The 26,222-nt window shown below is 42.6% G+C and overlaps 1 protein-coding gene across 1 annotated transcript in view; it reads left to right on the forward strand.

Annotated features, from left to right (window-relative positions):
- The window catches only part of igdcc4 (immunoglobulin superfamily DCC subclass member 4), a 91,475-nt gene that overhangs the window by 56,723 nt on the left and 8,530 nt on the right, over nucleotides 1–26,222 (forward strand). The window contains exons 12-18 of the mRNA XM_008120841.3: nucleotides 2,632–2,739; nucleotides 7,554–7,737; nucleotides 9,646–9,773; nucleotides 17,675–17,845; nucleotides 18,435–18,572; nucleotides 19,983–20,088; nucleotides 20,572–20,812. Coding sequence (XP_008119048.2) covers nucleotides 2,632–2,739; nucleotides 7,554–7,737; nucleotides 9,646–9,773; nucleotides 17,675–17,845; nucleotides 18,435–18,572; nucleotides 19,983–20,088; nucleotides 20,572–20,812 — 1,076 coding nt within the window. The remainder of the gene's footprint in view (nucleotides 1–2,631; nucleotides 2,740–7,553; nucleotides 7,738–9,645; nucleotides 9,774–17,674; nucleotides 17,846–18,434; nucleotides 18,573–19,982; nucleotides 20,089–20,571; nucleotides 20,813–26,222) is intronic.

Genomic DNA, 26,222 nt, shown 5'->3' on the forward strand with positions numbered 1-26,222 from the left:
GAAGTGGAGTATCTTGCATTTGTCCCTGTTGAACTTCATTTTGTTAGTTTCGGCCCATCTCTCTAGTCTGTTAAGATCGTTTTGAATTCTGCTCCTTTCTTCTGGAGTGTTGGCTATCCCTCCCAGTTTGGTGTCGTCTGCAAACTTGATGATTGTGCCTTCTAGCTCTTCATCTAAGTCGTTAATAAAGATGTTGAACATCCTGTATGCCCAGGATGGAGCTTCTCATCTGGTCTCAGCCACTGATTGAGGTTCTGGGTTTTTACCTGCTACTTTTGGATTCTCACTTACGACCCCTAACAAAATTTTTTACACCTTGTCCTTCTCAGTGCACTCAGGCAAAAACAAACTGCTGCTCTTAGCTCATTTCTTCTTCCCTGTTGATAATATTTTGCTGTCTCATGTTATCTGGCCATTTGTTCTATTTTTCTCTGAAATGGTGGAAGGTAACATGGAGCCATAATTGTAAAGAACAACAATCGTTGCCAATGCAACTTCAAGTGCCAACTTTGCTGTAGAGCTCTTAGTAGAGAAAGGCAATGAAATATTACTTTCCTTCCAGATGGCAAAGGTGGGCTGTAGGGCAAAATAACCTTTTGAAGCTTTTCCTTGAAACAGGGGTGGAGTGGCATTGCTAGCATCTCCCACCCGCATCCCAGCGAGAGAGATCCTTCTGGCACCGCTGAAAGCCTGCTTTGTGTGGGCCGCATTGTGGCTGCCAACGGAGCTGGCGATCCTTAGCTTAATTAGTGGCGCTTCGTCAGTGGAGGCTGACAAGACGGGAGGCCGTGCGGGAAAAGGGAACCGGGTGCCTAAAGAGAGAATTGTCCCCATTCTTTGCTCTATTTGTAAACACGGAGTCGCTCAAGCGGTTCCCCTTGAATGAGCCCATCTCAAAAAGAAACGGGATGGAGAATGAGCCCCAACAGGACCAGGGAAGGAAAAGTGGGGCAGGAGGCCTTTGAAAGAGCTCTTTTTTTGGATGTCCGCAGGAGGCTTGGCTTCCCTTACCGCAAGAAACGGTGCCCAGAACGCTCAGCTGATGATGTCCGAAATGGTGCACCCTTCTAAGCCTTCTTCTTCAGGGAGTGTGTAATGATGCTGTTTCACTGCAACGGAGACAAACCGGCCCATGCAATTACTTAATGGGCGCCTTTGTCTTAGCTTGCCCTATTTATCCCTTGGCAATGGGGAATCGAAACGCTTAAAAGCCCTGCCCCAGTTTCCTACCATGAGGGAGGTCGAGGGGAGCGTGGAATAAGGTTTTCCCCCTGGTTCGGTTGTTCCAGAGCAGGAGCCCTCCTGGCCCAGCACTTGGCTTTGGTTGGTTTGTGAGATGGAGTTGAGATCCTTGCTTCTTCATAGCAATTGTTTGGCTTTCCTACTTTAAATTAGTACGGTTCTCATATATGAGTGAATCTGTTCCGGTCTGCAATTCACAGCAGCTTTCCAAGTGGCAGAGCCCCTGGTAACGCAGTGTTAAAGCACTGAGGTGCTGAACTTGTGGACCAAAAGGTCACAGGTTCGAATCCAAGGAGCGGAGTGAGCACCCGCTGTTCGCTCCAGCTCCTGCCAACCTAGCAATTCGAAAACATGCAAATGTGAGTAGATCAATAGGTACCGTTCCGGCGGGAAAGTAACGGCGCTCCATGCAGTCATGCCAGTGGCCACATGACCTTGGAGGTGTCTATGGACAAAGCTGGCTCTTGGGCTTGGAAATGGAGATCATAGAATCATAGAATAGTAGAGTTGGAAGAGACCTCATGGGCCATCCAGTCCAACCCCCTGCTAAGAAGCAGGAAATCGCATTCAAAGCACCCCCGACAGATGGCCATCCAGCCTCTGTTTAAAAGCCTCCAAAGAAGGAGCCTCTACCACGGCCCGGGGGAGAGAGTTCCACTGTCGAACAGCCCTTCTCACAGTGAGGAAGTTCTTCCTGATGTTCAGGTGGAATCTCCTTTCCTGTAGTTTGAAGCCATTGTTCCGTGTCCTAGTCTCCAGGGCAACAGAAAACAAGCTTGCTCCCTCCTCCCTATGACTTCCCTTCACGTATTTGTACATGGCTATCATGTCTCCTCTCAGCCTTCTCTTCTGCAGGCTAAACATGCCCAGCTCTTTAAGCCGCTCCTCATGAGCACCAACCCCCAGAGTTGGGCAGGATTGGACTTTACGTCAGGGGAAACCTTTACCATTACCTAACATAAAAAAGAGAGTGGATGTTTATATGAGTAAAATGTGGTCCCCTTTGTTTGTGTCACCAGTCTAGTTCTAGTCTGTATGTCTGCCTTCTTGCTCTGTAAAGTGCCTGATATAATGTGTTGTCGAAAGCTTTCATGGCCGGAATCACTGGGTTGTTGTGAATTTTCCGTGCTGTATGGCCATGTTCTAGAAGCATTCTCTCCTGACATTTTGCCCACATCTATGGCAGGCATCCTCAAAGGTTGTATATGCCTCACAACCTCTGAGGATGCCTGCCATAGATGTGGGCGAAACGTCAGGAGAGAATGCTTCTGGAACATGGCCATACAGCACGGAAAATTCACAACAGCCCACTGCCTGACATAACTCTGTCTCACTGGAAACGGAATAAAAGAGCTAGATCTAGCTCACTCTTCTATTTTCTCCATCCAGTTCCTGGGAGGCTCTATGAGGTGAAGGTGGTGGCCTTCAACAAGCACGAAGATGGCTACGCAGCGATTTGGAAGGGCAAAACCGAGAGAGCCCCGACCGCAGCAGCAGGTGGGTTGTCCCTCCGCACCTGGATTCCTTCTGCCAGTCAGGGATGGCTTTCCTAGGAAGAATGGAACCAATACTTGAGGTTAGATCAGAGCTTGAAAATGGTAAATTTTCTTTGGAGAAGGATGGGGAATCGTTTAGTTTTTGTATCAGGAGCGACTCAAAAAACTGCAAGTCGCTTCTGGCGTGAGAGAACTGTCTTACATTTCCAACATTTATTGCAACATTCTTTGATTTTTATTCATCTTGGCAGGTTTTACTGGAGTGATATACCACCTGTGAAACATTTTATAAAAGTTTTTTTCTTCATGAATCCATTTTTAAAGCAGTAATGAACATGGGAGTCGTGGAGGCTACATTAGTTTCCCAGGAGGACACACAACTGCCTTTTGCTCATCCCTATATTGCTACAGCATTCCCTCACTTATCGTGGGGGTTAGGTTCCAGGACCACCCGCAATAAGTGAAAATCCGCGAAGTAGGGACACTATATTTATTTTAATATTTATACATTATTTTAGTAGTTACTGTGAGCGTGGAGGTCAGGGTGCGCGCCGGGTGGGTTTCTTCAAACTTCATCAATCATCTTGTTACGCCCTAGGCAGCTGGAGCACCGAAAACCAACACAAAGACCAATAACGATATAATATCTTTATTAAAGCAAGTAAAGTTCCAATAGGAAATAAGCAGCAAAGTTGTAGAAGCAATTGACCTTTCAGAAAAGATCAAAGTTAGTCCAATAAGTAAAATTCTTATGTCCAGTATTAGAGTTCAAAATCCAGAAACTGAAACACACTCAAACTCCGCCTGAGTTTTGAGTAGGGAAAAGAGCAAGAAGCAAGAAGAGTTCTCTTGAATAAATGTCCAAAAACAGGGTTTCAGGGCAAGGCAGAAACTAGATGTTCTGGAGCTGAAACACAGTCCAAACTTGGCAAGGAGGTAGACAGGTGCCCGGTCTACTCAAGAGTAAGTGCACCGTCAGGCCGCTTGGAAATCCAGGAGCTGGAGACGATAATGTTTCTCAGGGAGATGTAAAGTTGTCACCGCAAAGGCAAGTTCTCAACACAACACTTTTATTGAAGTTCATAAGCTCCCCCAAACCAGGTGCCTAATTCCCTAAAACTTCCCAAGAGAACTGAGCTTGTTACAGTTATTACACCAGGTGTCTAACTCCCCAATTCTTCCCAAGAGAACTGGGCTTAACCATAGTTACCACGCTCCGCTAATCTGGCGCTTCTCCGGAGACTCTGTCTGTTTGATCTGTCTGAATATACAAATGCCCTACGATCAAACGCCAAGTTTTCCGGATAATCTGGGAGAGCCTGCATTGTTTCAAGGGCATTCTTAATTGGCTCTGATTCGGAAATGTCAACATGAGGTATCTGGAAGGGTGTTGAAACTTGCTGACTTGGGAGAAAACCCAATTCTTCTTCATCCTGGTCAGGAAATGGCACAGGTCCAGGGCCAAAGGTGCCCTAGGTTTCACACATCTGCTCCAGCACCCTGATGAATTGGTTGCAACCGTCTGCCTCACCAATTACTGTTTGATGTCATACTCAAACACATCAGTAGTCTGAGGTCCAAACATTTATTCAATATCTATAATACATATTTACAAAGCATAGCAAAAGCCATCACTCTGAGCTGGCATTTCTCTTCAGCCTCTCGCCTCAGCAAGCACAGCTCAACACACACAGAGATAAGAAGCACATTCCTCAGTCTGAAGGAAGTTCCGACCTCCAAAGGCCTGATAGGTCATAGCAGTCACAACAAGCTGTCAGTCAAACCAGCCTACTGTTAACTGTTTCATTACTGAAACACGCACTCTTGCCTAGCAGAAAACACTTGATTTACATTTCATACACATACAACCATAATCCAACAGTTACCGTGTATACTCGAGTATAAGCCGATCCGAATATAAGCCGAGGCACCTAATTTTACCACAAAAAAACTGGGAAAACATTGATTCCAGTATAAGTCAAGGGTGGTAAATTTCAGAAATAAAAATAGATACCAATAAAATTACATTAATTGAGGCATCAGAAGGTCAAATGCTTTTGAATATTTACATAAAGCTCAAATTTAAGATAAGACTGTCCTACTCTGATCAAATCATGATTCTCTTCTTCTTCAATGTAAATATGCTTATGTATCCTTTTAATAATAATAGAGTAAAATAATACATGTAATAATAATAAATAGAGTAAATAATAAATGCAATAATTATAATAAATGCCATGATCCCTCTGTCAACAATCTTACAAAAAACAAATCTCGGCTACCAAACATCTAAGAATTCTCACAAAATTTCACATTTGATGTACATGGATGACCTGAAGCGATATGGGAAAACGGAAACTGAAATCCAATCTCTGACCAACACTGTCCGAATTTTTAGCACTGATATCAACATGGAGTTTGGTTTGGACAAATGTTCGACAGTGGCATTGAAGAAGGGAAAAATAATTGAAAGTGAGGGCATCAATATGCCCAATGGCCAAACAATAAAGTGTCACCAGCCAGAGGCCTATAAATATCTGGGCATATTACAGCTGGACAACATCAAGCATGAACATGTGAAAACTGTGGTCAGTAAAGAATACACACAAAGGGTCAGAAAAATTCTCAAAAGCAAGCTCAATGGAGGCAACACCATCAAGGCCATAAACACCTGGGCCATACCTGTCATAAGATATACTGCTGGCATTATAAACTGGACACAGATGGAACTGGACAATTTGGACAGAAAAACAAGAAAACTCATGACCATTCATCATTCACTGCACCCTCGCAGTGATGTTGACCGGCTGTATCTGCCTAGAAGATCAGGGGGCAGAGGACTCTTGCAAGTAAAACAAGCAGTCAAAGAAGAAGAACATGCCCTGGCAGAATATGTAAAACAAAGTGAAGAACCTGCTTTGACTGAAGTCAAAAATCAGAAACTCCTCAAAGCACAGCAGACAAAAAAACCAGTACAAGAAAACCGCACTACAAACTAGAGCTGACAGCTGGCACAACAAAACACTGCATGGAAAGTTCCTTGACAAAATTGAAGGAAAAGCTGATAAAGAGAAGACCTGGCTCTGGCTCACGAATGGGACCCTGAAGAAGGAGACAGAAGGCCTGATCCTTGCAGCCCAGGAGCAAGCCATCAGAACAAATGCAATTAAGGCCAAGATCGAAAAATCAGCTGATGACCCAAAGTGCAGACTGTGCAAGGAAACCGATGAAACCATTGATCATATCCTCAGCTGCTGTAAGAAAATTGCACAGACAGACTACAAACAGAGGCACAACTATGTGGCCCAAATGATTCATTGGAACCTATGCCTCAAGTATCACCTCCCTGCAGTTAAGAACTGGTGGGATCACAAACCTGCAAAGGTTGTGGAAAATGAACACGCAAAGATACTGTGGGACTTCCGAATCCAGACTGACAAAGTTCTGGAACACAACACACCAGACATCACAGTTGTGGAAAAGAACAAGGTTTGGATCATTGATGTTGCCATCCCAGGTGACAGTCGCATTGAAGAAAAACAACAGGAAAAACTCAGCCGCTATCAGGACCTCAAGATTGAACTTCAAAGACTCTGGCAGAAACCAGTGCAGGTGGTCCCAGTGGTGATGGGCACACTGGGTGCCGTGCCAAAAGATCTCAGCCGGCATTTGGAGACAATAGACATTGACAAAATTACGATCTGCCAACTGCAAAAGGCCACCTTACTGGGATCTGCACGCATCATCTGAAAATACATCACACAGTCCTAGACACTTGGGAAGTGTTCGACTTGTGATTTTGTGAAACGAAATCCAGCATATCTATCTTGTTTGCTGTGTCATACAATGTCGTTGTGTCAATAATAAGATCAGAGTGAAATAATAAATGTATTAATAATAAAAATAAGAATAGAGTAAAACAAATGTAATACAGTAGAGTCTCACTTATCCAACATAAACGGGCCGGCAGAACATTGGATTAGCTAATATGTTGGATAATAAGGAGGGACTAAGGAAAAGCCTATTACACATCAAATTAGGTTATGATTTTACAAATTAAGCACCAAAACATCATGTTTGACAACAAACTTGACAGAAAAAGTAATTCAATACGCAATAATGCTATGTGGTAATTACTGTATTTACGAATTTAGCACCAAAATATCACGATGTATTGAAAACATTTAATAAAAAATGCGTTGGATAATCCAGAACGTTGGATAAGCGAGACTCTACTGTATTTCTTAACCAAGTATGTACTATATATCATTTGTGAATTGATTAATAATATGTCAATTAACTAATAATATAAGTCAATTAATTGGATAAGTGAGACTCTACTGTAGTAGCAACAATAATAGAGAAAAATAATAAATGTACCATATTTACCATCGAGTATAAGCTGACCCAAATATAAGCCAACCAGGACCCTCACCCAAGTATAAGCCAAGGGGGGCTTTTTCAGTCTTAAAAAAAGGGCTGAAAAACTAGGCTTATACTCGAGTATATACAGTATATACTATTTTAAGTCTTTATCAACCAATCCTGTGTTGATAAATTGCCTCCTTCTCCTCCCGTTGCCACTTGGACTCCTTTTCTGTCCCTTTGGCTTCTCCTTCCTCCCTTCCTTAGGCTGTAAATTGTAATTTTTTATAATTTATAATAGTCTTTTAGAGTTTGTTGAAAAACCGCAAAACAGCGAATCCGCGAAAAGTGAACCGCAAAGAAGTGAGGGAACATTGTACTTGTATGTATTTACTTCCCTTCATTCTTTTCAATCCATGCCCCATTCCTTGCTGCTTCCTTACTTTTCAGACCCGCCAGTTCAGAAGGGACCACCGCTGCCTCCAGCACATGTCTATGTGGAATCCAACAGCTCCACCTCAATTTGGTTGAAGTGGAAGAAACCCGATTTCTCCACGGTGGAGATTGTCAATTACACTGTGCGTTTCAGCCCGTGGGGACTCAAAAACGCTTCCCTTGTGACCTACTACACAAGGTAAGTGATCAGCTGAAGAACAAGGCAGCAAACGCAATGATATACCTTTTGTATCAGCATAACTTGCTATTTGTTCAGCATTCTTCCCTACTGACTTATCCAGAAGTAATTGCAGGGAAGCATCCATCATATATTCCCGGCCCTTTGTGCTTAATAATAATAATAATAATAATTGATAATAATTGATAATAATAAATAATAAAATAATAATTTTGATTGAAGTCAAAAATCAGAAACTCCTCAAAGCACAGCAGACAAAAAACCAGTACCAAGAAAACCACACTACAAACTAGAGCTGACAGCTGGCACAACAAAACATTGCATGGAAAGTTCCATGACAAAATGGAAGGAAAAGCTGATAAGGAGAAGACCTGGCTCTGGCTCACGAATGGGACCCTGAAGAAGGAGACAGAAGGCCTGATCCTTGCAGCACAGGAGCAAGACATCAGAACAAAGGCAATTAAGGCCAAGATCGAAAAATCAGCTGATGACCCAAAGTGCAGACTGTGCAAGGAAACCGATGAAACCATTGATCATATCCTCAGCTGCTGTAAGTAAATCGCACAGACAGACTACAAACAGAGGCACAACTATGTGGCCCAAATGATTCATTGGAACTTATGCCTCAAGTCCCACCTCCCAGCAGTAAAGAACTGGTGGGATCACAAACCAGCAAAAGTATTGGAAAATGAACATGCAAAGATACTGTGGGATTTCTGAATCCAGACTGACAAAGTTCTGGAACACAACACACCAGACATCACAGTTGTGGAAAAGAAAAAGGTTTGGATCATTGATGTTGCCATCCCAGGTGAAAGTCGCATTGATAAAAAACAACAGGAAAAACTCAGCCACTATCAGGACCTCAAGATTGAACTTCAAAGACTCTGGCAGAAACCAGTGCAGGTGGTCCCGGTGGTGATGGGCACATTGGGTGCCGTGCCAAAAGATCTCAGCCAGCATTTGGAAACAATAGACATTGACAAAATTACGATCTGCCAGCTGCAAAAGGCCACCCGCCTGGGATCTGCGCACATCATCCGAAAATACATCACACAGTCCTAGACACTTGGGAAGTGTTCGACTTGTGATTTTGTGATAGGAAATCCAGCATGTCTATCTTGTTTGCTGTGTCATACAATATGATGATGATGATGATGATAATAATAATAATAATAATAATAATAATAATAATAATAATAATAATATATTTTCCTGATTCTTCTTTCAGGAAATGTGCTCTTACTTGATAGCTTTCAGGATAAAAAGGCTGACTCTGATTATGGTGGATCTTTCTTGTCCTTGCAAGAGGACGGTCAGAAGATCATTTCTGTTGGGAGACCTAAAATTAGATAGTAATGGATGTAAATATCTGTGTCGAAGTTCAGCATATGCTGGGCAGTCAATCAAAAAATGTTCGATATCTTCCACTATTTGTTCTCCCCAAACACAAAATCTCTCATTTCTTGGGATGTTACAGTAGCGACCAGTTTGCATCATAATACCGAATTGTTCAAACCTGGCCCTGGTCTATATTCTTCTTAAGGGTAACGGAACTGGAATAGTCAGATAGTGTTCTAAATGAATATTCATTTTGTGGGAGGCTAAAAACTTTGTGGCAGGAGACCTACCTATACTTGCCGGCCCTTTGTGGTTGCAGAGTGCGTGTCCACTGCTGATTCGCATCAAGAGGCTTCCTGCTTGCTTTTCAAAAGGCACCTATGGCTCTGTCGAGAGTAGCCAAATGCCAGCATATACAGTGATGCCTTTTCATCTTGCAAGACCTGGCAACTCTGCTGGGCCTTGTTGGCTTGCCAAACGCTCACCAAGCATTTTGCAAGTGGCACAGCTAGCAACCTGTGCTGTAACATTTCTCTCCCTTCTCATGACTGTTCCTTCTTGCCGCAGCTCAAATGAAGACATCCTCATCAGCGGCTTGAAGCCATTCACCAGATACGAGTTTGCCGTCCAGTCAAATGGGGTCGGCATCGATGGTCCATTTGGCAACGTGGTGGAATGGTTCACCCTTCCAGACCGTGAGTATTATTTATTTTATTTACAGTATTTATATTCTGCCCTTCTCACCCCGAAGGGTACTCAGGGCGGATCACATTGCACACATATAAGGCAAACATTCAATGCCATAACATAGAACAGAGACAGACACAGGCACGGGCTGGCCTCAAACTCATGACCTCTTGGTCAGAGTAATTTGTTGCAGCTGGCTCCTAACCAGCCTGCGCCACAGCCCGGCCAACCCAACATCAAAATATTGGTAAGAGAAAAACAATGCTGTAGTTCCAGAGGCTGCACCACAACATGGTAATTTCTAGGTCAGCTTCCATTGGAAGAACATCGTAAAATTATGGTGGAGGACCTGGAAAATGTCTGAAGATAACACCTCTCCAGCAAGTCTGGATTCTTCAGCATAACTATGGACAACTTCCTATGAAAGTATCCCATAGAATTATGCTGGAGGATCTAGAAAATGCCTCGAGATAACACCTCTCCAGCCAATCTGTATTCTTCGGCATGACTATGGACAACTTCCTATGAAAGTATCCCATAGAATTATGCTGGAGGATCTAGAAAATGCCTCGAGATAACACCTCTCCAGCCAATCTGAATTTTTCAGCATGACTATGGACAACTTCCTATGGAAGTATCCCATGGAATTATGCTGGAGGATCTAGAAAATGCCTAGAGATAACACCTCTCCAGCCAATCTGTATTCTTCAGCATGACTATGGACAACTTCCTATGGAAGTATCCCATAGAATTATTCTGGAGGATCTAGAAAATGCCTAGAGATAACACCTCTCCAGCCAATCTGTATTCTTCAGCATGACTATGGACAACTTCCTATGGAAGTATCCCATAGAATTATTCTGGAGGATCTAGAAAATGCCTAGAGATAACACCTCTCCAGCCAATCTGTATTCTTCAGCATGACTATGGACAACTTCCTATGGAAGTATCCCATAGAATTATTCTGGAGGATCTAGAAAATGCCTAGAGATAACACCTCTCCAGCCAATCTGTATTCTTCAGCATGACTATGGACAACTTCCTATGGAAGTATCCCATAGAATTATTCTGGAGGATCTAGAAAATGCCTAGAGATAACACCTCTCCAGCCAATCTGTATTCTTCAGCATGACTATGGACAACTTCCTATGGAAGTATCCCATAGAATTATGCTGGAGGATCTAGAAAATGCCTAGAGATAACACCTCTCCAGCCAATCTGTATTGTTCAGCATGACTATAGACAACTTCTTATGGAAGTATACCATAGAATTATGCTGGAGGATCTAGAAAATGCCTAGAAATAACACCTCTCCAGCCAATCTGTATTCTTCAGCATGACTATGGACAACTTCCTATGGAAGTATCCCATAGAATTATGCTGGAGGATCTAGAAAATGCCTCGAGATAACACCTCTCCAGCCAATCTGTATTCTTCAGCATGACTATGGACAACTTCCTATGGAAGTATCCCATAGAATTATTCTGGAGGATCTAGAAAATGCCTAGAGATAACACCTCTCCAGCCAATCTGTATTCTTCAGCATGACTATGGACAACTTCCTATGGAAGTATCCCATAGAATTATGCTGGAGGATCTAGAAAATGCCTAGAGATAACACCTCTCCAGCCAATCTGTATTGTTCAGCATGACTATGGACAACGTCTTATGGAAGTATACCATAGAATTATGCTGGAGGATCTAGAAAATGCCTAGAAATAACACCTCTCCAGCCAATCTGTATTCTTCAGCATGACTATGGACAACTTCCTATGGAAGTATCCCATAGAATTATGCTGGAGGATCTAGAAAATGCCTCGAGATAACACCTCTCCAGCCAATCTGTATTCTTCAGCATGACTATGGACAACTTCCTATGAAAGTATCCCATAGAATTATGCTGGAGGATCTAGAAAATGCCTCGAGATAACACCTCTCCAGCCAATCTATATTCTTCAGCATGACTATGGACAACTTCCTATGGAAGTATCCCATAGAATTATGCTGGAGGATCTAGAAAATGCCTCGAGATAACACCTCTCCAGCAAGTCTGGATTCTTCAGCATGACTATGGACAACTTCCTATGGAAGTATCCCATAGAATTATGCTGGAGGATCTAGAAAATGCCTGGAGATAACACCTCTCCAGCCAATCTGTATTCTTCAGCATGACTATGGACAACTTCCTATGGAAGTATCCCATAGAATTATGCTGGAGGATCTAGAAAATGCCTCGAGATAACACCTCTCCAGCCAATCTGTATTCTTCAGCATGACTATGGACAACTTCCTATGGAAGTATCCCATAGAATTATGCTGGAGGATCTAGAAAATGCCTCGAGATAACACCTCTCCAGCCAATTTGTATTCTTCAGCATGACTATGGACAACTTCCTATGGAAGTATCCCATAGAATTATGCTGGAGGATCTAGAAAATGCCTCAAGATAACACCTCTCCAGCCAATCTGTATTCTTCAGCATAACTATGGACAACTTCCTATGGAAGAATCCCATAGAATTATGCTGGAGGATCTAGAAAATGCCTCGAGGTAACACCTCTCCAGCCAATCTATATTCTTCAGCATGACTATGGACAACTTCCTATGGAAGTATCCCATAGAATTATGCTGGAGGATCTAGAAAATGCCTCGAGATAACACCTCTCCAGCCAATCTATATTCTTCAGCATGACTATGGACAACTTCCTATGGAAGTATCCCATAGAATTATGCTGGAGGATCTAGAAAATGCCTAGAGATAACACCTCTCCAGCCAATCTGTATTCTTCAGCATAACTATGGACAACTTCCTATGAAAGTATCCCATAGAATTATGCTGGAGGATCTAGAAAATGCCTAGAGATAACACCTCTCCAGCAAGTCTGGATTCTTCAGCATGACTATGGACAACTTCCTATGGAAGTATCCCATAGAATTATGCTGGAGGATCTAGAAAATGCCTGGAGATAACACCTCTCCAGCCAATCTGTATTCTTCAGCATGACTATGGACAACTTCCTATGGAAGTATCCCATAGAATTATTCTGGAGGATCTAGAAAATGCCTCGAGATAACACCTCTCCAGCCAATCTGTATTCTTCAGCATGACTATGGACAACTTCCTATGGAAGTATCCCATAGAATAATGCTGGAGGATCTAGAAAATGCCTCGAGATAACACCTCTCCAGCCAATTTGTATTCTTCAGCATGACTATGGACAACTTCCTATGGAAGTATCCCATAGAATTATGCTGGAGGATCTAGAAAATGCCTCAAGATAACACCTCTCCAGCCAATCTGTATTCTTCAGCATAACTATGGACAACTTCCTATGGAAGAATCCCATAGAATTATGCTGGAGGATCTAGAAAATGCCTCGAGGTAACACCTCTCCAGCCAATCTATATTCTTCAGCATGACTATGGACAACTTCCTATGGAAGTATCCCATAGAATTATGCTGGAGGATCTAGAAAATGCCTCGAGGTAACACCTCTCCAGCCAATCTGTATTCTTCAGCATGACTATGGACAACTTCCTATGGAAGTATCCCATAGAATTATGCTGGAGGATCTAGAAAATGCCTCGAGATAACACCTCTGCAGCCAATCTATATTCTTCAGCATGACTATGGACAACTTCCTATGGAAGTATCCCATAGAATTATGCTGGAGGATCTAGAAAATGCCTAGAGATAACACCTCTCCAGCCAATCTGTATTCTTCAGCATAACTATGGACAACTTCCTATGAAAGTATCCCATAGAATTATGCTGGAGGATCTAGAAAATGCCTCGAGATAACACCTCTCCAGCCGATCTATATTCTTCAGCATGACTATGGACAACTTCCTATGGAAGTATCCCATAGAATTATTCTGGAGGATCTAGAAAATGCCTAGAGATAACACCTCTCCAGCCAATCTGTATTGTTCAGCATGACTATAGACAACTTCTTATGGAAGTATACCATAGAATTATGCTGGAGGATCTAGAAAATGCCTCGAGATAACACCTCTCCAGCAAGTCTGTATTCTTCAGCATGACTATGGACAACTTCCTATGGAAGTATACCATGGAATTATGCTGGAGGATCTAGAAAATGCCTCGAGATAACACCTCTCCAGCCAATCTATATTCTTCAGCATGACTATGGACAACTTCCTATGGAAGTATCCCATAGAATTATGCTGGAGGATCTAGAAAATGCCTCGAGATAACACCTCTCCAGCCAATCTATATTCTTCAGCATGACTATGGACAACTTCCTATGGAAGTATCCCATAGAATTATGCTGGAGGATCTAGAAAATGCCTAGAGATAACACCTCTCCAGCCAATCTGTATTCTTCAGCATAACTATGGACAACTTCCTATGAAAGTATCCCATAGAATTATGCTGGAGGATCTAGAAAATGCCTAGAGATAACACCTCTCCAGCAAGTCTGGATTCTTCAGCATGACTATGGACAACTTCCTATGGAAGTATCCCATAGAATTATGCTGGAGGATCTAGAAAATGCCTCGAGATAACACCTCTCCAGCAAGTCTGGATTCTTCAGCATGACTATGGACAACTTCCTATGGAAGTATACCATGGAATTATGCTGGAGGATCTAGAAAATGCCTCGAGATAACACCTCTCCAGCCAATCTATATTCTTCAGCATGACTATGGACAACTTCCTATGGAAGTATCCCATAGAATTATGCTGGAGGATCTAGAAAATGCCTAGAGATAACACCTCTCCAGCAAGTCTGGATTCTTCAGCATGACTATGGACAACTTCCTATGGAAGTATCCCATAGAATTATGCTGGAGGATCTAGAAAATGCCTGGAGATAACACCTCTCCAGCCAATCTGTATTCTTCAGCATGACTATGGACAACTTCCTATGGAAGTATCCCATAGAATAATGCTGGAGGATCTAGAAAATGCCTCGAGATAACACCTCTCCAGCCAATTTGTATTCTTCAGCATGACTATGGACAACTTCCTATGGAAGTATCCCATAGAATTATGCTGGAGGATCTAGAAAATGCCTCAAGATAACACCTCTCCAGCCAATCTGTATTCTTCAGCATAACTATGGACAACTTCCTATGGAAGAATCCCATAGAATTATGCTGGAGGATCTAGAAAATGCCTCGAGGTAACACCTCTCCAGCCAATCTATATTCTTCAGCATGACTATGGACAACTTCCTATGGAAGAATCCCATAGAATTATGCTGGAGGATCTAGAAAATGCCTCGAGATAACACCTCTCCAGCCAATCTATATTCTTCAGCATGACTATGGACAACTTCCTATGGAAGTATCCCATAGAATTATGCTGGAGGATCTAGAAAATGCCTCGAGATAACACCTCTCCAGCAAGTCTGGATTCTTCAGCATGACTATGGACAACTTCCTATGGAAGAATCCCATAGAATTATGCTGGAGGATCTAGAAAATGCCTGGAGATAACACCTCTCCAGCCAATCTGCATTCTTCAGCATGATTATGGACAACTTCCTATGGAAGTATCCCATAGAATTATGCTGGAGGATCTGGAAAATGCCTAGAGATAACACCTCTCCAGCAAGTCTGGATTCTTCAGCATGCCTATGGACAACTTCCTATGGAAGTATCCCATAGAATTATGCTGGAGGATCCAGAAAATTCCTAGATATAACACCTCTCCAGCAAATCTGGGTTCTTAAGCATGACTCTATTGACAATTTCCTATGGAATTATCAATAGAGTCATGCTGAAGAACCCAGACATCCATAGGAAGTTGTCCATAGTCATGCTGAAGAATCCAGACTTGCTGGAGAGGTGTTATCTCTAGGCATTTTCTAGATCCTCCAGCATAATTCTATGGTATAACTTCCTATGGAATTATACCATAGAATTATGCTGGAGGATCTAGAAAATGCCTAGAGATAACACCTCTCCAGCCAATCTGGATTCTTCAGCATGACTCTATTGACAACTTGCAGTGGGAGTATACTACAGAATTATTCTGGAGGACCTGGAAAATGCTTAGAGACAACACTTTTTTAGCAGTTCTTGGCTCTCCAGCATGACTCTGTGGCCAACTTTGGGCAGAAGGATGCCAGATAATTGCATTGGAAGATCTGGAGAAAAATGTCTAGGGAGAACATATCTTTAAAGTGAAATTGTGGGTGAGCCACAGATATAGGTGCCATTCTATAGTTGTTTCATTTTTAATCCCGCTAGAATTAGGGATGATGAGGTGCAAACCATGGTCCACTACTAGTTGCGACAACTTTTCTACAGCTCACAGGTCTCTGGTACCTGGTTGTTAGTTGGATTTGATGGCCCTAACTCACTACTTCTATGAATTCTGGTTTATATTTAAGAATTAGTGACTTAATTTATATTTCAAACACATATGAAGACCTATCTCTTCTAGGAGAAGGCCTCCCCAGTCGGTTTTAATCATGAATTTTAGACTCACATCTTGTGTTCACTGTTTTAACCTTTGTGCGGTGTATTTTAATATATGTAGAAATACGTTTTAATATGTGTAGTTTATATAATGCTTATGATGATTCTGTGCTTTAGCTGTGTTTTAGTCTGCCTCGAGCTACAAGGAGAGGTGGGTAAGAAATAATAATAATAATAATAATAATAATAATAATAATAATAATAATAATAATAATAATATATTATACATTATCATTATATATTATCATTATTATATATTATTATTTTATAATATATATATTATTTTATCTTGTTGTTATTATTATTATTATTATTGACACAACAACATTGTATAACACAGCAAACAAGATAGATATGCTGGATTTTGTATCACAAAATCACAAGTCGAACACTTCCCAAGTGTCTAGGACTGTGTGATGTATTTTCGGATGATGCACGCAGATCCCAGTAGGGTGGCCTTTTGCAGTTGGCAGATCATGATTTTGTCAATGTCTATTGTTTCCAAATGCCGGCTGAGATCTTTTGGCACGGCACCCAATGTGCCCATCTCCACCGGGACACCTGCACTGGTTTCTGCCAGAGTCTTTGAAGTTCAATCTTGAGGTCCTGATAGCGGCTGAGTTTTTCCTGTTGTTTTTCGTCAATGCGACTGTCACCTGGGATGGTGACATCAATGATCCAACCCTTTTTCTTTTCCACAACTGTGATGTCTGGTGTGTTGTGTTCCAGAACTTTGTCAATCTGGATTCGGAAATCCCACAATATCTTTGCGTGCTCATTTTCCAATACGTTTGCAGGTTTGTGATCCCACCAGTTATTTGCTGCCGGAAGGTGGTACGTGAGGCATAAGTTCCAATGAATCCTTTGGGCCACATGGTTGTGCCTCTGTTTGTAGTCTGTCTGTGCAATTTTCTTACAGCAGCTGAGGATATGATCCATGGTTTCGTCAGCTTCCTTGCACAGTCTGCATTTTGGGTCATCAGCTGATTTTTTGATCTTGGCCTTGATTGCATTTGTTCTGATGGCTTGCTCCTGGGCTGCAAGGATCAGGCCTTCTGTCTCCTTCTTCAGGGTCCCATTTGTGAGCCATAGCCAGGTCTTCTCCTTGTCAGCTTTTCCTTCAATTTTGTCAAGGAACTTTCCATGCAATGTTTTGTTGTGTCAGCTGTCAGCTCTAGTTTGTAGTGCGGTTTTCTTGTACTGGTTTTTTGTCTGCTGTGTTTCAGTCATTATTATTAATGATTTTTTTTTATTATTATTATTATTATTATTATTATTATTATTATTATTCAATAATAATAATTATTATTATTATTTCCAAGTCTGGTGCAGTCTGAAATCGATGTGGGGAATGGAAGTTTGACCACAACATATTCTCTATATCGAGTCTTAATGTTCATTTATGTGTAGTTTGATGCTGACTGGTGCCATTGGACATTGTGTTCCATTTATGCAGGGCCCTCAACTCCTCCCTCCGATTTGCGGCTGCACCCCATCAACCCGTATTCCGTGCAGGTCCACTGGTGCCCCCCTTCCGAACCCAATGGCATCATTGTGGAATATATCATCCTTTACAATGCCAACAACACTCAGCCTGACGAGATGTGGACTCTCCTGACCAAAGAGGGTGAGTATCCACAAATGCCGAAGTAGGGAAACAACTATGGACTAAGATGCTCAAACTCAAGACCGTGGGCCAAATCTGGTCTACCATGTCATTTTATATGGCCTTGCAGATGCTGGACTTCAACTCCTGTATTCTTCATCATTAGACATCATGACTAGAGCTGATGGGAGTTGTGATATAGGAACATCTGGCAGGAGGCAGTTTGTTCTGTTTAGTTAGGAGAGTGGGTTTTGGATAGATATACAAGGCTTGCAGATAGGACGTCTGACTTTAAAATGTCCTTCAACCTTTCCCCATACCTCAGAGGCACAAGGGCTGTTGGGTTTCAATTTCCATCATTTTCCGTCCACATGGTGGATCATCAAAAGTGATAAGAGTTGTCATTCAATGACATCTGGGGACCCAAAATTAGGTGGAAACTAAGTAAATAGTACCGATCATGATGTAATACAGTTATAGTTGGCCTTCTGTTTCCACGGAGTCTCCATCCATGGATTCAGGATCCCCTTGAAGGCAACCAAAAGGCCAATGTGCCCTTCATGAAAATGAGTTTGACCCCAAAATGAATCTGAATTTCTCTCCTGTTCAGGCAATACATTCAGCACTGAAGTTCATGGGTTGGAAAGCGACACCAGATATTTCTTCAAGATGGGAGCCAAGACGGTGGTTGGGTCAGGACCCTACTCGAACGTGAAGGATGTGCAAACCTTGCGGGAGAGGTTCTCAGGTACCAAGCATTCTTGCTATAGTCTTATGGGAGGCATTTGTTACAAACTGGTGTTCTGCAGGATCAACCTTAGTTGAGAAAAATCCACTCTCTAGATCAGAGCTTTCCAAACTGTGTGTCATGACCCATTGGTGTGTCAGATGAAGTGTGTCAGTGTGCCACACAAACTTGAACCGGAAACTTCTGAGTCTATGTGAAATTATAAATCATATATTATATGAAACTATATATGAAAGGCTTTTATGAGATATGTTGTGATCCCATACATTTCATTATTACTGTTTATGTATGTGCCTGTACCTCTTACAAGGGGTTGGTTTTAACTTCTGGTTTGCTAGTAACACCAAATAATGTTGTGAAATGATGCATGTCTAAAAAGTGGGTCGTGAACATGAAATGTTGGGATAGCTTTGCTCTATATCCGTTTTTCTTTGTGTCGGGAACGACTTGAGAAACTGCAAGTTGCTTTTGGTGTGAGACAATTAGCCATCTGCAAGGACGTTGCTCAATGTTTGATACTTTATCATCCTTGTGTGAGGCTTCTCTCATGTCCCCACATGGGGAACTGGAGCTAACAGAGGGAGCTCACCCGCTTTTCCCGGATTCAAATTGTTGACCTGTCGGTCAGCAGTCATGCACAAGGCTTTAACCCGAGTCCCTTTGGGGAGATGGGGCGGGGTATAAAAATAAAGTTATTATTATTATTATTATTATTATTATTATTATTATTATTATTATTATTGTGTCACTGGGAACTCTAGATCAGTGATGGCAAACCTTTTAGAGACCTGTGGCTGAAAAAGTTTGAGAGCCCTTGAACTAGAGTAAAACCGTTGAATCAGATGGATTTACCTCTTGACCGGTCCCAGCTTCCCAATTTATTTATTTATTTACAGTATTTATATTCCGCCCTTCTCACCCTGAAGGGGACTCAGGGCGGATCACATTGTATACATATAGGGCAAACATTCAATGCCCATATACACATAGAACCAAGACAGAGACAGACAGAGGCAGAGGCAATTTAACCTTCTCCTGAGGGGATGTTCGATTCTGGCCACAGGGGGGAGCAGTTGCTTCATCATCCACTGTGATGGCACTTCCTCATTCCTACCTCGTAAATTAGTTAAATTTGCCTCCCCACTTTATAAGTGGTACCTTATTTCCTACTTGATAGATGCAACTATCTTTCGGGTTGCTAGGTCAGCAACAAGCAGGGGCTATTTTTTAATTTTTTTAATTGACGGGTGCTCACCCTGCCATGGGCTGGCCTCAAACTCATGACCTCATGGTCAGAGTGATTTATTGCAGCAGGCTGCTCACCAGCCTGCCCCACAGCCCGGCCCAATTCTCTTTGTCTCCACCATTTGCTGGTAGTGTTGACTCTCTCCTTTGTCCCTCACCCATCAGATCTGCTGGACATCCACTCAGTCACAGGGATTATCGTTGGCGTCTGCTTAGGCTTGCTGTGTGTCCTCTTCTGCATGTGCGCCAGCTTCCGCAACCACAAACCGAGGTAGGTATCACATCGCCTGGAGAAGGTGGAGCCACTTTGGGTTGAAAACTCTCCAAGGTGCTGAACCTCCGGAATAGAGTCGCTGAGAGAGACATCGCCTACTGGCCAGGTCAATATCTGATTGAACTGTACCAAGCAGTCCTGTCTTGGGGCCATATATCTCCACATTTCATGCAAATCAGGATGGGTCTGTCCACCTAAACATTAGGAAGACCTTCCAGACAGTAAGAGCTCTCCTTGAATGGTGGAATGGATTGTCTCAATGGTTCTTCATGTATCAATTGCTAAAATCCTAAGCAGGCAGCAACTGTAATGCCAAATGACAGAGTGCACTTTATACCACTGCACATGACGTTTGGTTTTAGGGTTTTGAAAATTGAGGTGTGCGTTAGATTCGGTGGCGCATGAGACTCAAGTCAATACGGTACATCCTTCATTGCTGGTCAGCCAATAGGGTGTTTTTCCTCCTGAACTTTCCTGCAGGGAGTCTGTGCCGGGATTGGACCCCCAGACGCCTGGGAACCATGTTTACCATTACCACCGCAGTCGCCAGGTCCCGCCTCTCCCTGTGGCCCCCTCCAACCCCCACGAGTTGGAGTCCCTCATGTCTCCGCTCTCCGAAGAGGCTCCTTCGCCCCCGACAGACATCATGGAGCTGACGGACGTCCATGGCCACATCCAGGGTGGTCCTCCAAGCGACGGCATGGGCCTCATCAAGAGAAAGGTATTTTCAGTTGGGTTTTGTTGCACCCCAAGGCAGCGTGAGCACTCGAAAACCAGACAAGAGCCAATATAACACACTATATCTTTATTAAAGCAATTATAAATCCAAAGGAAATTGGGTATAGAGTCTGAGTAAGGAATAGTTCTTTTTAGAAAGTCAGTGATGGTTCCAAATAGGTGAAGGGAAAGGTCCGATATCATAATCCACAATGAGAACTTGATAGCTCTCCCAAGAAATCAAAGTCCATGAGTTAAAACAGGGAAACAAGGCTGGCAGGAAACAGAGTTCAATCTACTGGAAATACTTCGTAGCGATCAAGGCAGCAAAGTTGTCAAAGCTGAGGCAAACTTGAAACGAACAAGGAATAATAACTGAAGTAAAGTCAAGGTCTACTCGAGAGTCGCGGCACGGCACGGCCCGACTGGAACTGGAATACTTGGCTTGGAAACAAGAGCTGGAGACGGAGAAACCTCTCTCCAAGAAAGCAACGTTGACACCGCAAGGAAATCTACTGACCAAAACACCTTTAACAGATTCTGGACTGTACAAACTCCCAAAACTTTCCCAAGGGAATGCTAACCATTATCCCACCTATTTGCCAGTCTCTGGCTCCGGCAGATTTCTTGTTTTGCACTTCTTTCTCTAGTTACAAAATCCCTACGATTAAAAACCCCGTTCCCAGGTGTCTCAGCAACATCTGGCTCTATCTGCGAGGGAGGAATAGAAGAATCTTCTCCAATTAGTAAGTCTCCAGAGCCAATATCTTTGGGCACCTGTAGTTGTAAAGGCCCCTCCGTGGAGGGTGAAATGTCAGTATAACCCTCAGCATTATCTGTGTCAAAGTGCAAGTCCTGAACCACTGCAGGCCCTGGTGCCATGGCTGGCTGGGATCTAACAGGTTTTGGGACTATATCTTGCAAGAGATCATGCCGAATTGGAAAAGCTGGGCTTTATAAAAAGCCTCATTCTCATACACTTCGAATGGAGACTTTCATCCGAGCTAGGTTTTACACCCGTACGTTTGCACCTGTCCTCATCTATTTACCCCTTTTTTGTGTGTGCAAACAAATCACCATCACAAGTGGCCTCTTGTAAAGATTTCTGGGATTTTTAAGGGCTATTGCAAGTGGTGTTTTGCTGCATTCTGGGAGGCATCCAAGGGCAACCATGGATATTTTCCCACATGGTTTTAATTCCTTCATTTCATTGGAGATTGCAAGATCTTGAGGAAGGAACCCAGGCAAATTTGGAGGAATACAAGTCACATTTTGCCCGCCTCTCCTTGGGAAATCTCTCTCTCAAGTTTGATATTTCATGGTGTGGCACACAAACAATGAAATATTGTTACTTTTCTCAAAGTTCTCTTAATTGCTGTTGGAATTCCTTGAACGTTGCTTCCCTGGAGTCCCAAAGAAGCTAAAACTGGGACTCCTTGAGCAGAATGCATAGAAGAAGCAAGTACATTCAGAACACTGGATTTTGAGGTGTCTTGGACTTCAGTTCCTAGAACTCCTGATCATTGGCTAAGGTGGCTAAGATTTCTGGGAGTTGCCGTCCAAAACATTGGGAGTCCGCATTTTTCCTCCAAGTTGCAAGGGTTAGTTGGCTTCTTTCGCCTGTTATCCGCATCCCCAACCGGCCGCTAGAGGGAAGCAAATTCACGGTTTATTCCTTCTCTGTGGGAAGGAAAGAAGAACTAAAGCCTGGAGACTCCCTGAGTCCCTCGATCATTCAATGGGAATCCCTGAAGTGCTGAGCAAATGTGGATGAATAATCCCCCTTTGCCCAACAAACACAGATGATACACATTTCTGTGCATTTGTTTCACTTAAAGCTGCATTTAATCTTAGGTCTGGGTCTTTTAACATATGTTTTATAATGATCTTTTGTTTTTATCTGTGTATCTCTTAACTACATTCTTTTCCTACCGGAATGAAAAGGAAATAATAATAATAATAATAATAATAATAATAATAATAATAATAGTAATAGAGCCCTGGTGGTGCAGCAGATTAAACCGCTGAGCTGCTGAACTTGCTGACCAAAAGGTTGAAAGTTCAAATCTGGGGAGCGGGGTGAGCTCCCACTGTTAGCCTCAGCTTCTGACAACCTAGCAGTTCGAAAACATGCAAATGTGAGTAGATCAATAGGTACTGCTCCAGTGGGAAGGTAACGGCACTCCATGCAGTCATGCCGGCCACATGACTTTGGAGGTGTCTACAGATAACGCCGGCTCTTTGGCTTAGAAATGGAGATGAGCACCAAGTCCCAGAGTCTGACACAATTAGACTTAATGTCAGGGGAAAATCTTTACCTTTAATAATAATAATAATAACTCAGCCGCTATCAGGACCTCAAGATTGAACTTCAAAGACTCTGGCAGAAACCTGTGCAGGTGGTCCCGGTGGTGATTGGCACATTGGGTGCTGTGCCAAAAGATCTCAGCCGGCATTTGGAAATGATAGACATTGACAAAATTACGATCTGCCAACTGCAAAAGGCCACCCGACTGGGATCTACGCGCATCATCCAAAAAAACATCACACAGTCCTAGACACTTGGGAAGTGTTCGACTTGTGATTTTGTGATACGAAATCCAGCATATCTATCTTGTTTGCTGTGTCATAATAAAATAATAATAATAATAATAATAATAATAATAATAATAATAATAATAATAATAATAATAATAATAATAATATGGATTCCAAGGCTGGCACTTCTGTGAGGCAAGGTGAAACGGCTGCCTTGACACAATGCTTTGGAGAACTGCAAATTATTATTTTCCTTTGCGATATTGTGTTTTCTCACCAATAGGAAAGGGTCAGAAGGTCTGGTGCCCTGAATCCAAATATTCCAGTTTCCAGTACAGCCATTGGATCCATGGGTTTTGCATTAGAGCCGATTTACCATCCAGCATCTTTGCAATCCTTCCTTAGGTGGCTTAATGTCTTGGGACAGCCTTGTTGGATCTGAACAAAGGATGGGGAGAATATTCTGTTTCAGACTTTCATTCCCCCCCCCCCCCCCCCCGTTTCTAGTTGGCTTGACTACTGGCTTAATCCTGCCTCTGGAGACTCGTTTCTTTTGTCCTGGCACCTCTGATGCGTTAACTAATCCTCATCCAGCCTGGCTGGGATTTTCTAATATTCCTCTGTCCAGTTGGAGCTGCAAGAAAACAGCTGGGGAAAACTTGCTGTTTTCCACCCATTAGTCTGCCCAGTGAAAAAGACATTGTTTTAATCCTTTGCTTCCCTTTTAATTTCCTTCCCCACCATAAACCTTCTCAATCGATTTGATCCCAGTTGTTGTTGTTATTGTTGTGAGTGGGCCTCTGCTTTGCCTTCCCTACAGATGTGGGACGGAGATCAACATCTGTGTTTCGAAAACAGCAGGTTCCTTCGGGAAGGAAATGAACCGCAGCCGTTTCTCCAGCTGCAAGCGCGGGATTTGGGTCACAGTAGCCCCAGTGTCCTGCAAGACATATTTAAGTCTTGCTCTTATCTTGAGATTAATAGAGCTTTCTTCTGTGTATTTTAATGTGTATTTTGTAGACCTACGCTTTAATATGCGTGTTTTATATAGGTAAAGGTAAGTCTAGTCATGTCCGACTCTGGGGGTTGGTGCTCATCTCCATTTCTAAGCCGAAGAGCCAGTGTTTTCCGTAGACTCCTCCAAGGTCATGTGGCCAGCATGGCTACATAGAGTGCCGTTACCTTCCCGCAGAAGCAGTGCCTATTGATCTACTCACATTTGCATGTTTTCGAACTGCTAGCTTGGCAGAAGCTGGGGCTAACGATGGGAGCTCACCCCACTCTCTGGATTCGAACTGCCAAACTTTTGGTCAGCAAGTTAAGCAGCTCAGCAGTTTAACCTGCTGCGCCACCAGGTGTTTTATATAGTGACTGGTCATGGGAGTTCTGTGTGGGAAATTTGACCCAATTCTATCATTAGTGGCGTTTAGAATGCTCTTTGATTGTATATGAGCTATAAATCCCAGCAACTACAACTCCCAGAATGCTCTTTGATTGTACATGAGCTATAAATCCCAGCAACTATAACTCCCAAATGTCAAGGTCTATTTCCCTCAAACTCCACCAGTGTTCACATTTGGGCATATTGTGTATTCGTGCCAAGTTTGGCCCAGATCCATCATTGTTTGAGTCCACAGTGATCCCTGGATGTAGGTGAACTACAACTCCAAAACTCAAGGTCAATGCCCACCAAATCATTCCAGTATTTTCTGTTGGTAATGGGAGTTCCGTGTGCCAAGATTGGTTCAATTCCATCATTGGTGAAGTTCAGAATGCGCTTTGATTGTAGATGAACTATAAATCCCAGCAACTACAACTCACAGATGACAAAATCAATCCCCCCCAACCCCACCAGTGTTTGGGTATTTGTGCCAAATTTGGTCCAGTGAAAGAAAATATATCCTGCATATCAGATATTTACATTACGATTCATAACAGTTGCAAAACTACAGTTATGAATTAGCAACGAAAATAATTTTATGGTTGGGAAGTCACCACAACATGAGGAACTCGATTAAGGGGTCGCAGCATTAGGAAGGTTGAGAACCACTGCCCTGTATTATATAATGTAAAAATAAGAATAATAAATTGAGGTGGACTTTTATTTTATTTTATATTATATTACAGTAGAGTCTCACTTATCCAACACTCGCTTATCCAACGTTCTGGATTATCCAACACATTTTTGTAGTCAATGTTTTCAAAACATCATGATATTTTGGTGCTAAATTCATAAATACAGCAATTACTACATAGCATTACTGCATATTGAACTACTTTTTCTGTCAAATTGGTTGTATAACATGATGTTTTGGTGCTTAACTTGTACAATCATAACCTATTTTGATGTTTAATAGGCTTTTCCGTAATCACTCCTTATTATCCAACATATTTACTTATCCAACATTCTGCCGGCCCATTTATGTTGGTTAAGTGAGACTCTACTGTATATAATATATATAATATAATATATTGGGGCCCCTGGTGGCACAGTGTGTTAAAGCGCTGAGCTGCTGAACTTGCGGACCAAAAGGTCCCAGGTTCAAATCCCGGGAGTGGAGTGAGTGCCTGCTGTTAGCCCTAGCTCCTGCCAACCTAGCAGTTCGAAAACATGCCAATGTGAGTAGATCAATAGGTACTGCTCCGGCAGGAAGGTAACGGTGCTCCATGCAGTCATGCCAGCCATATGACCTTGGAGGTGTCTACGGACAACGCCGGCTCATTGGCTTAGAAATGGAGATGAGCACCAACACCCAGAGTCGGTCACGACTGGACCGACAGGGGAAACCTTTACCTATATTATATATTAATTTTATTTTTTGTTAGTTTCATCTTTCAGTAGTCTATGCATACCCGCAAAGTGTATAGGGCATAAA

The sequence above is a fragment of the Anolis carolinensis genome, unplaced genomic scaffold (genome assembly GCF_035594765.1).
Source record: "Anolis carolinensis isolate JA03-04 unplaced genomic scaffold, rAnoCar3.1.pri scaffold_11, whole genome shotgun sequence".
Taxonomy (NCBI): Eukaryota; Metazoa; Chordata; class Lepidosauria; order Squamata; family Dactyloidae; genus Anolis; species Anolis carolinensis.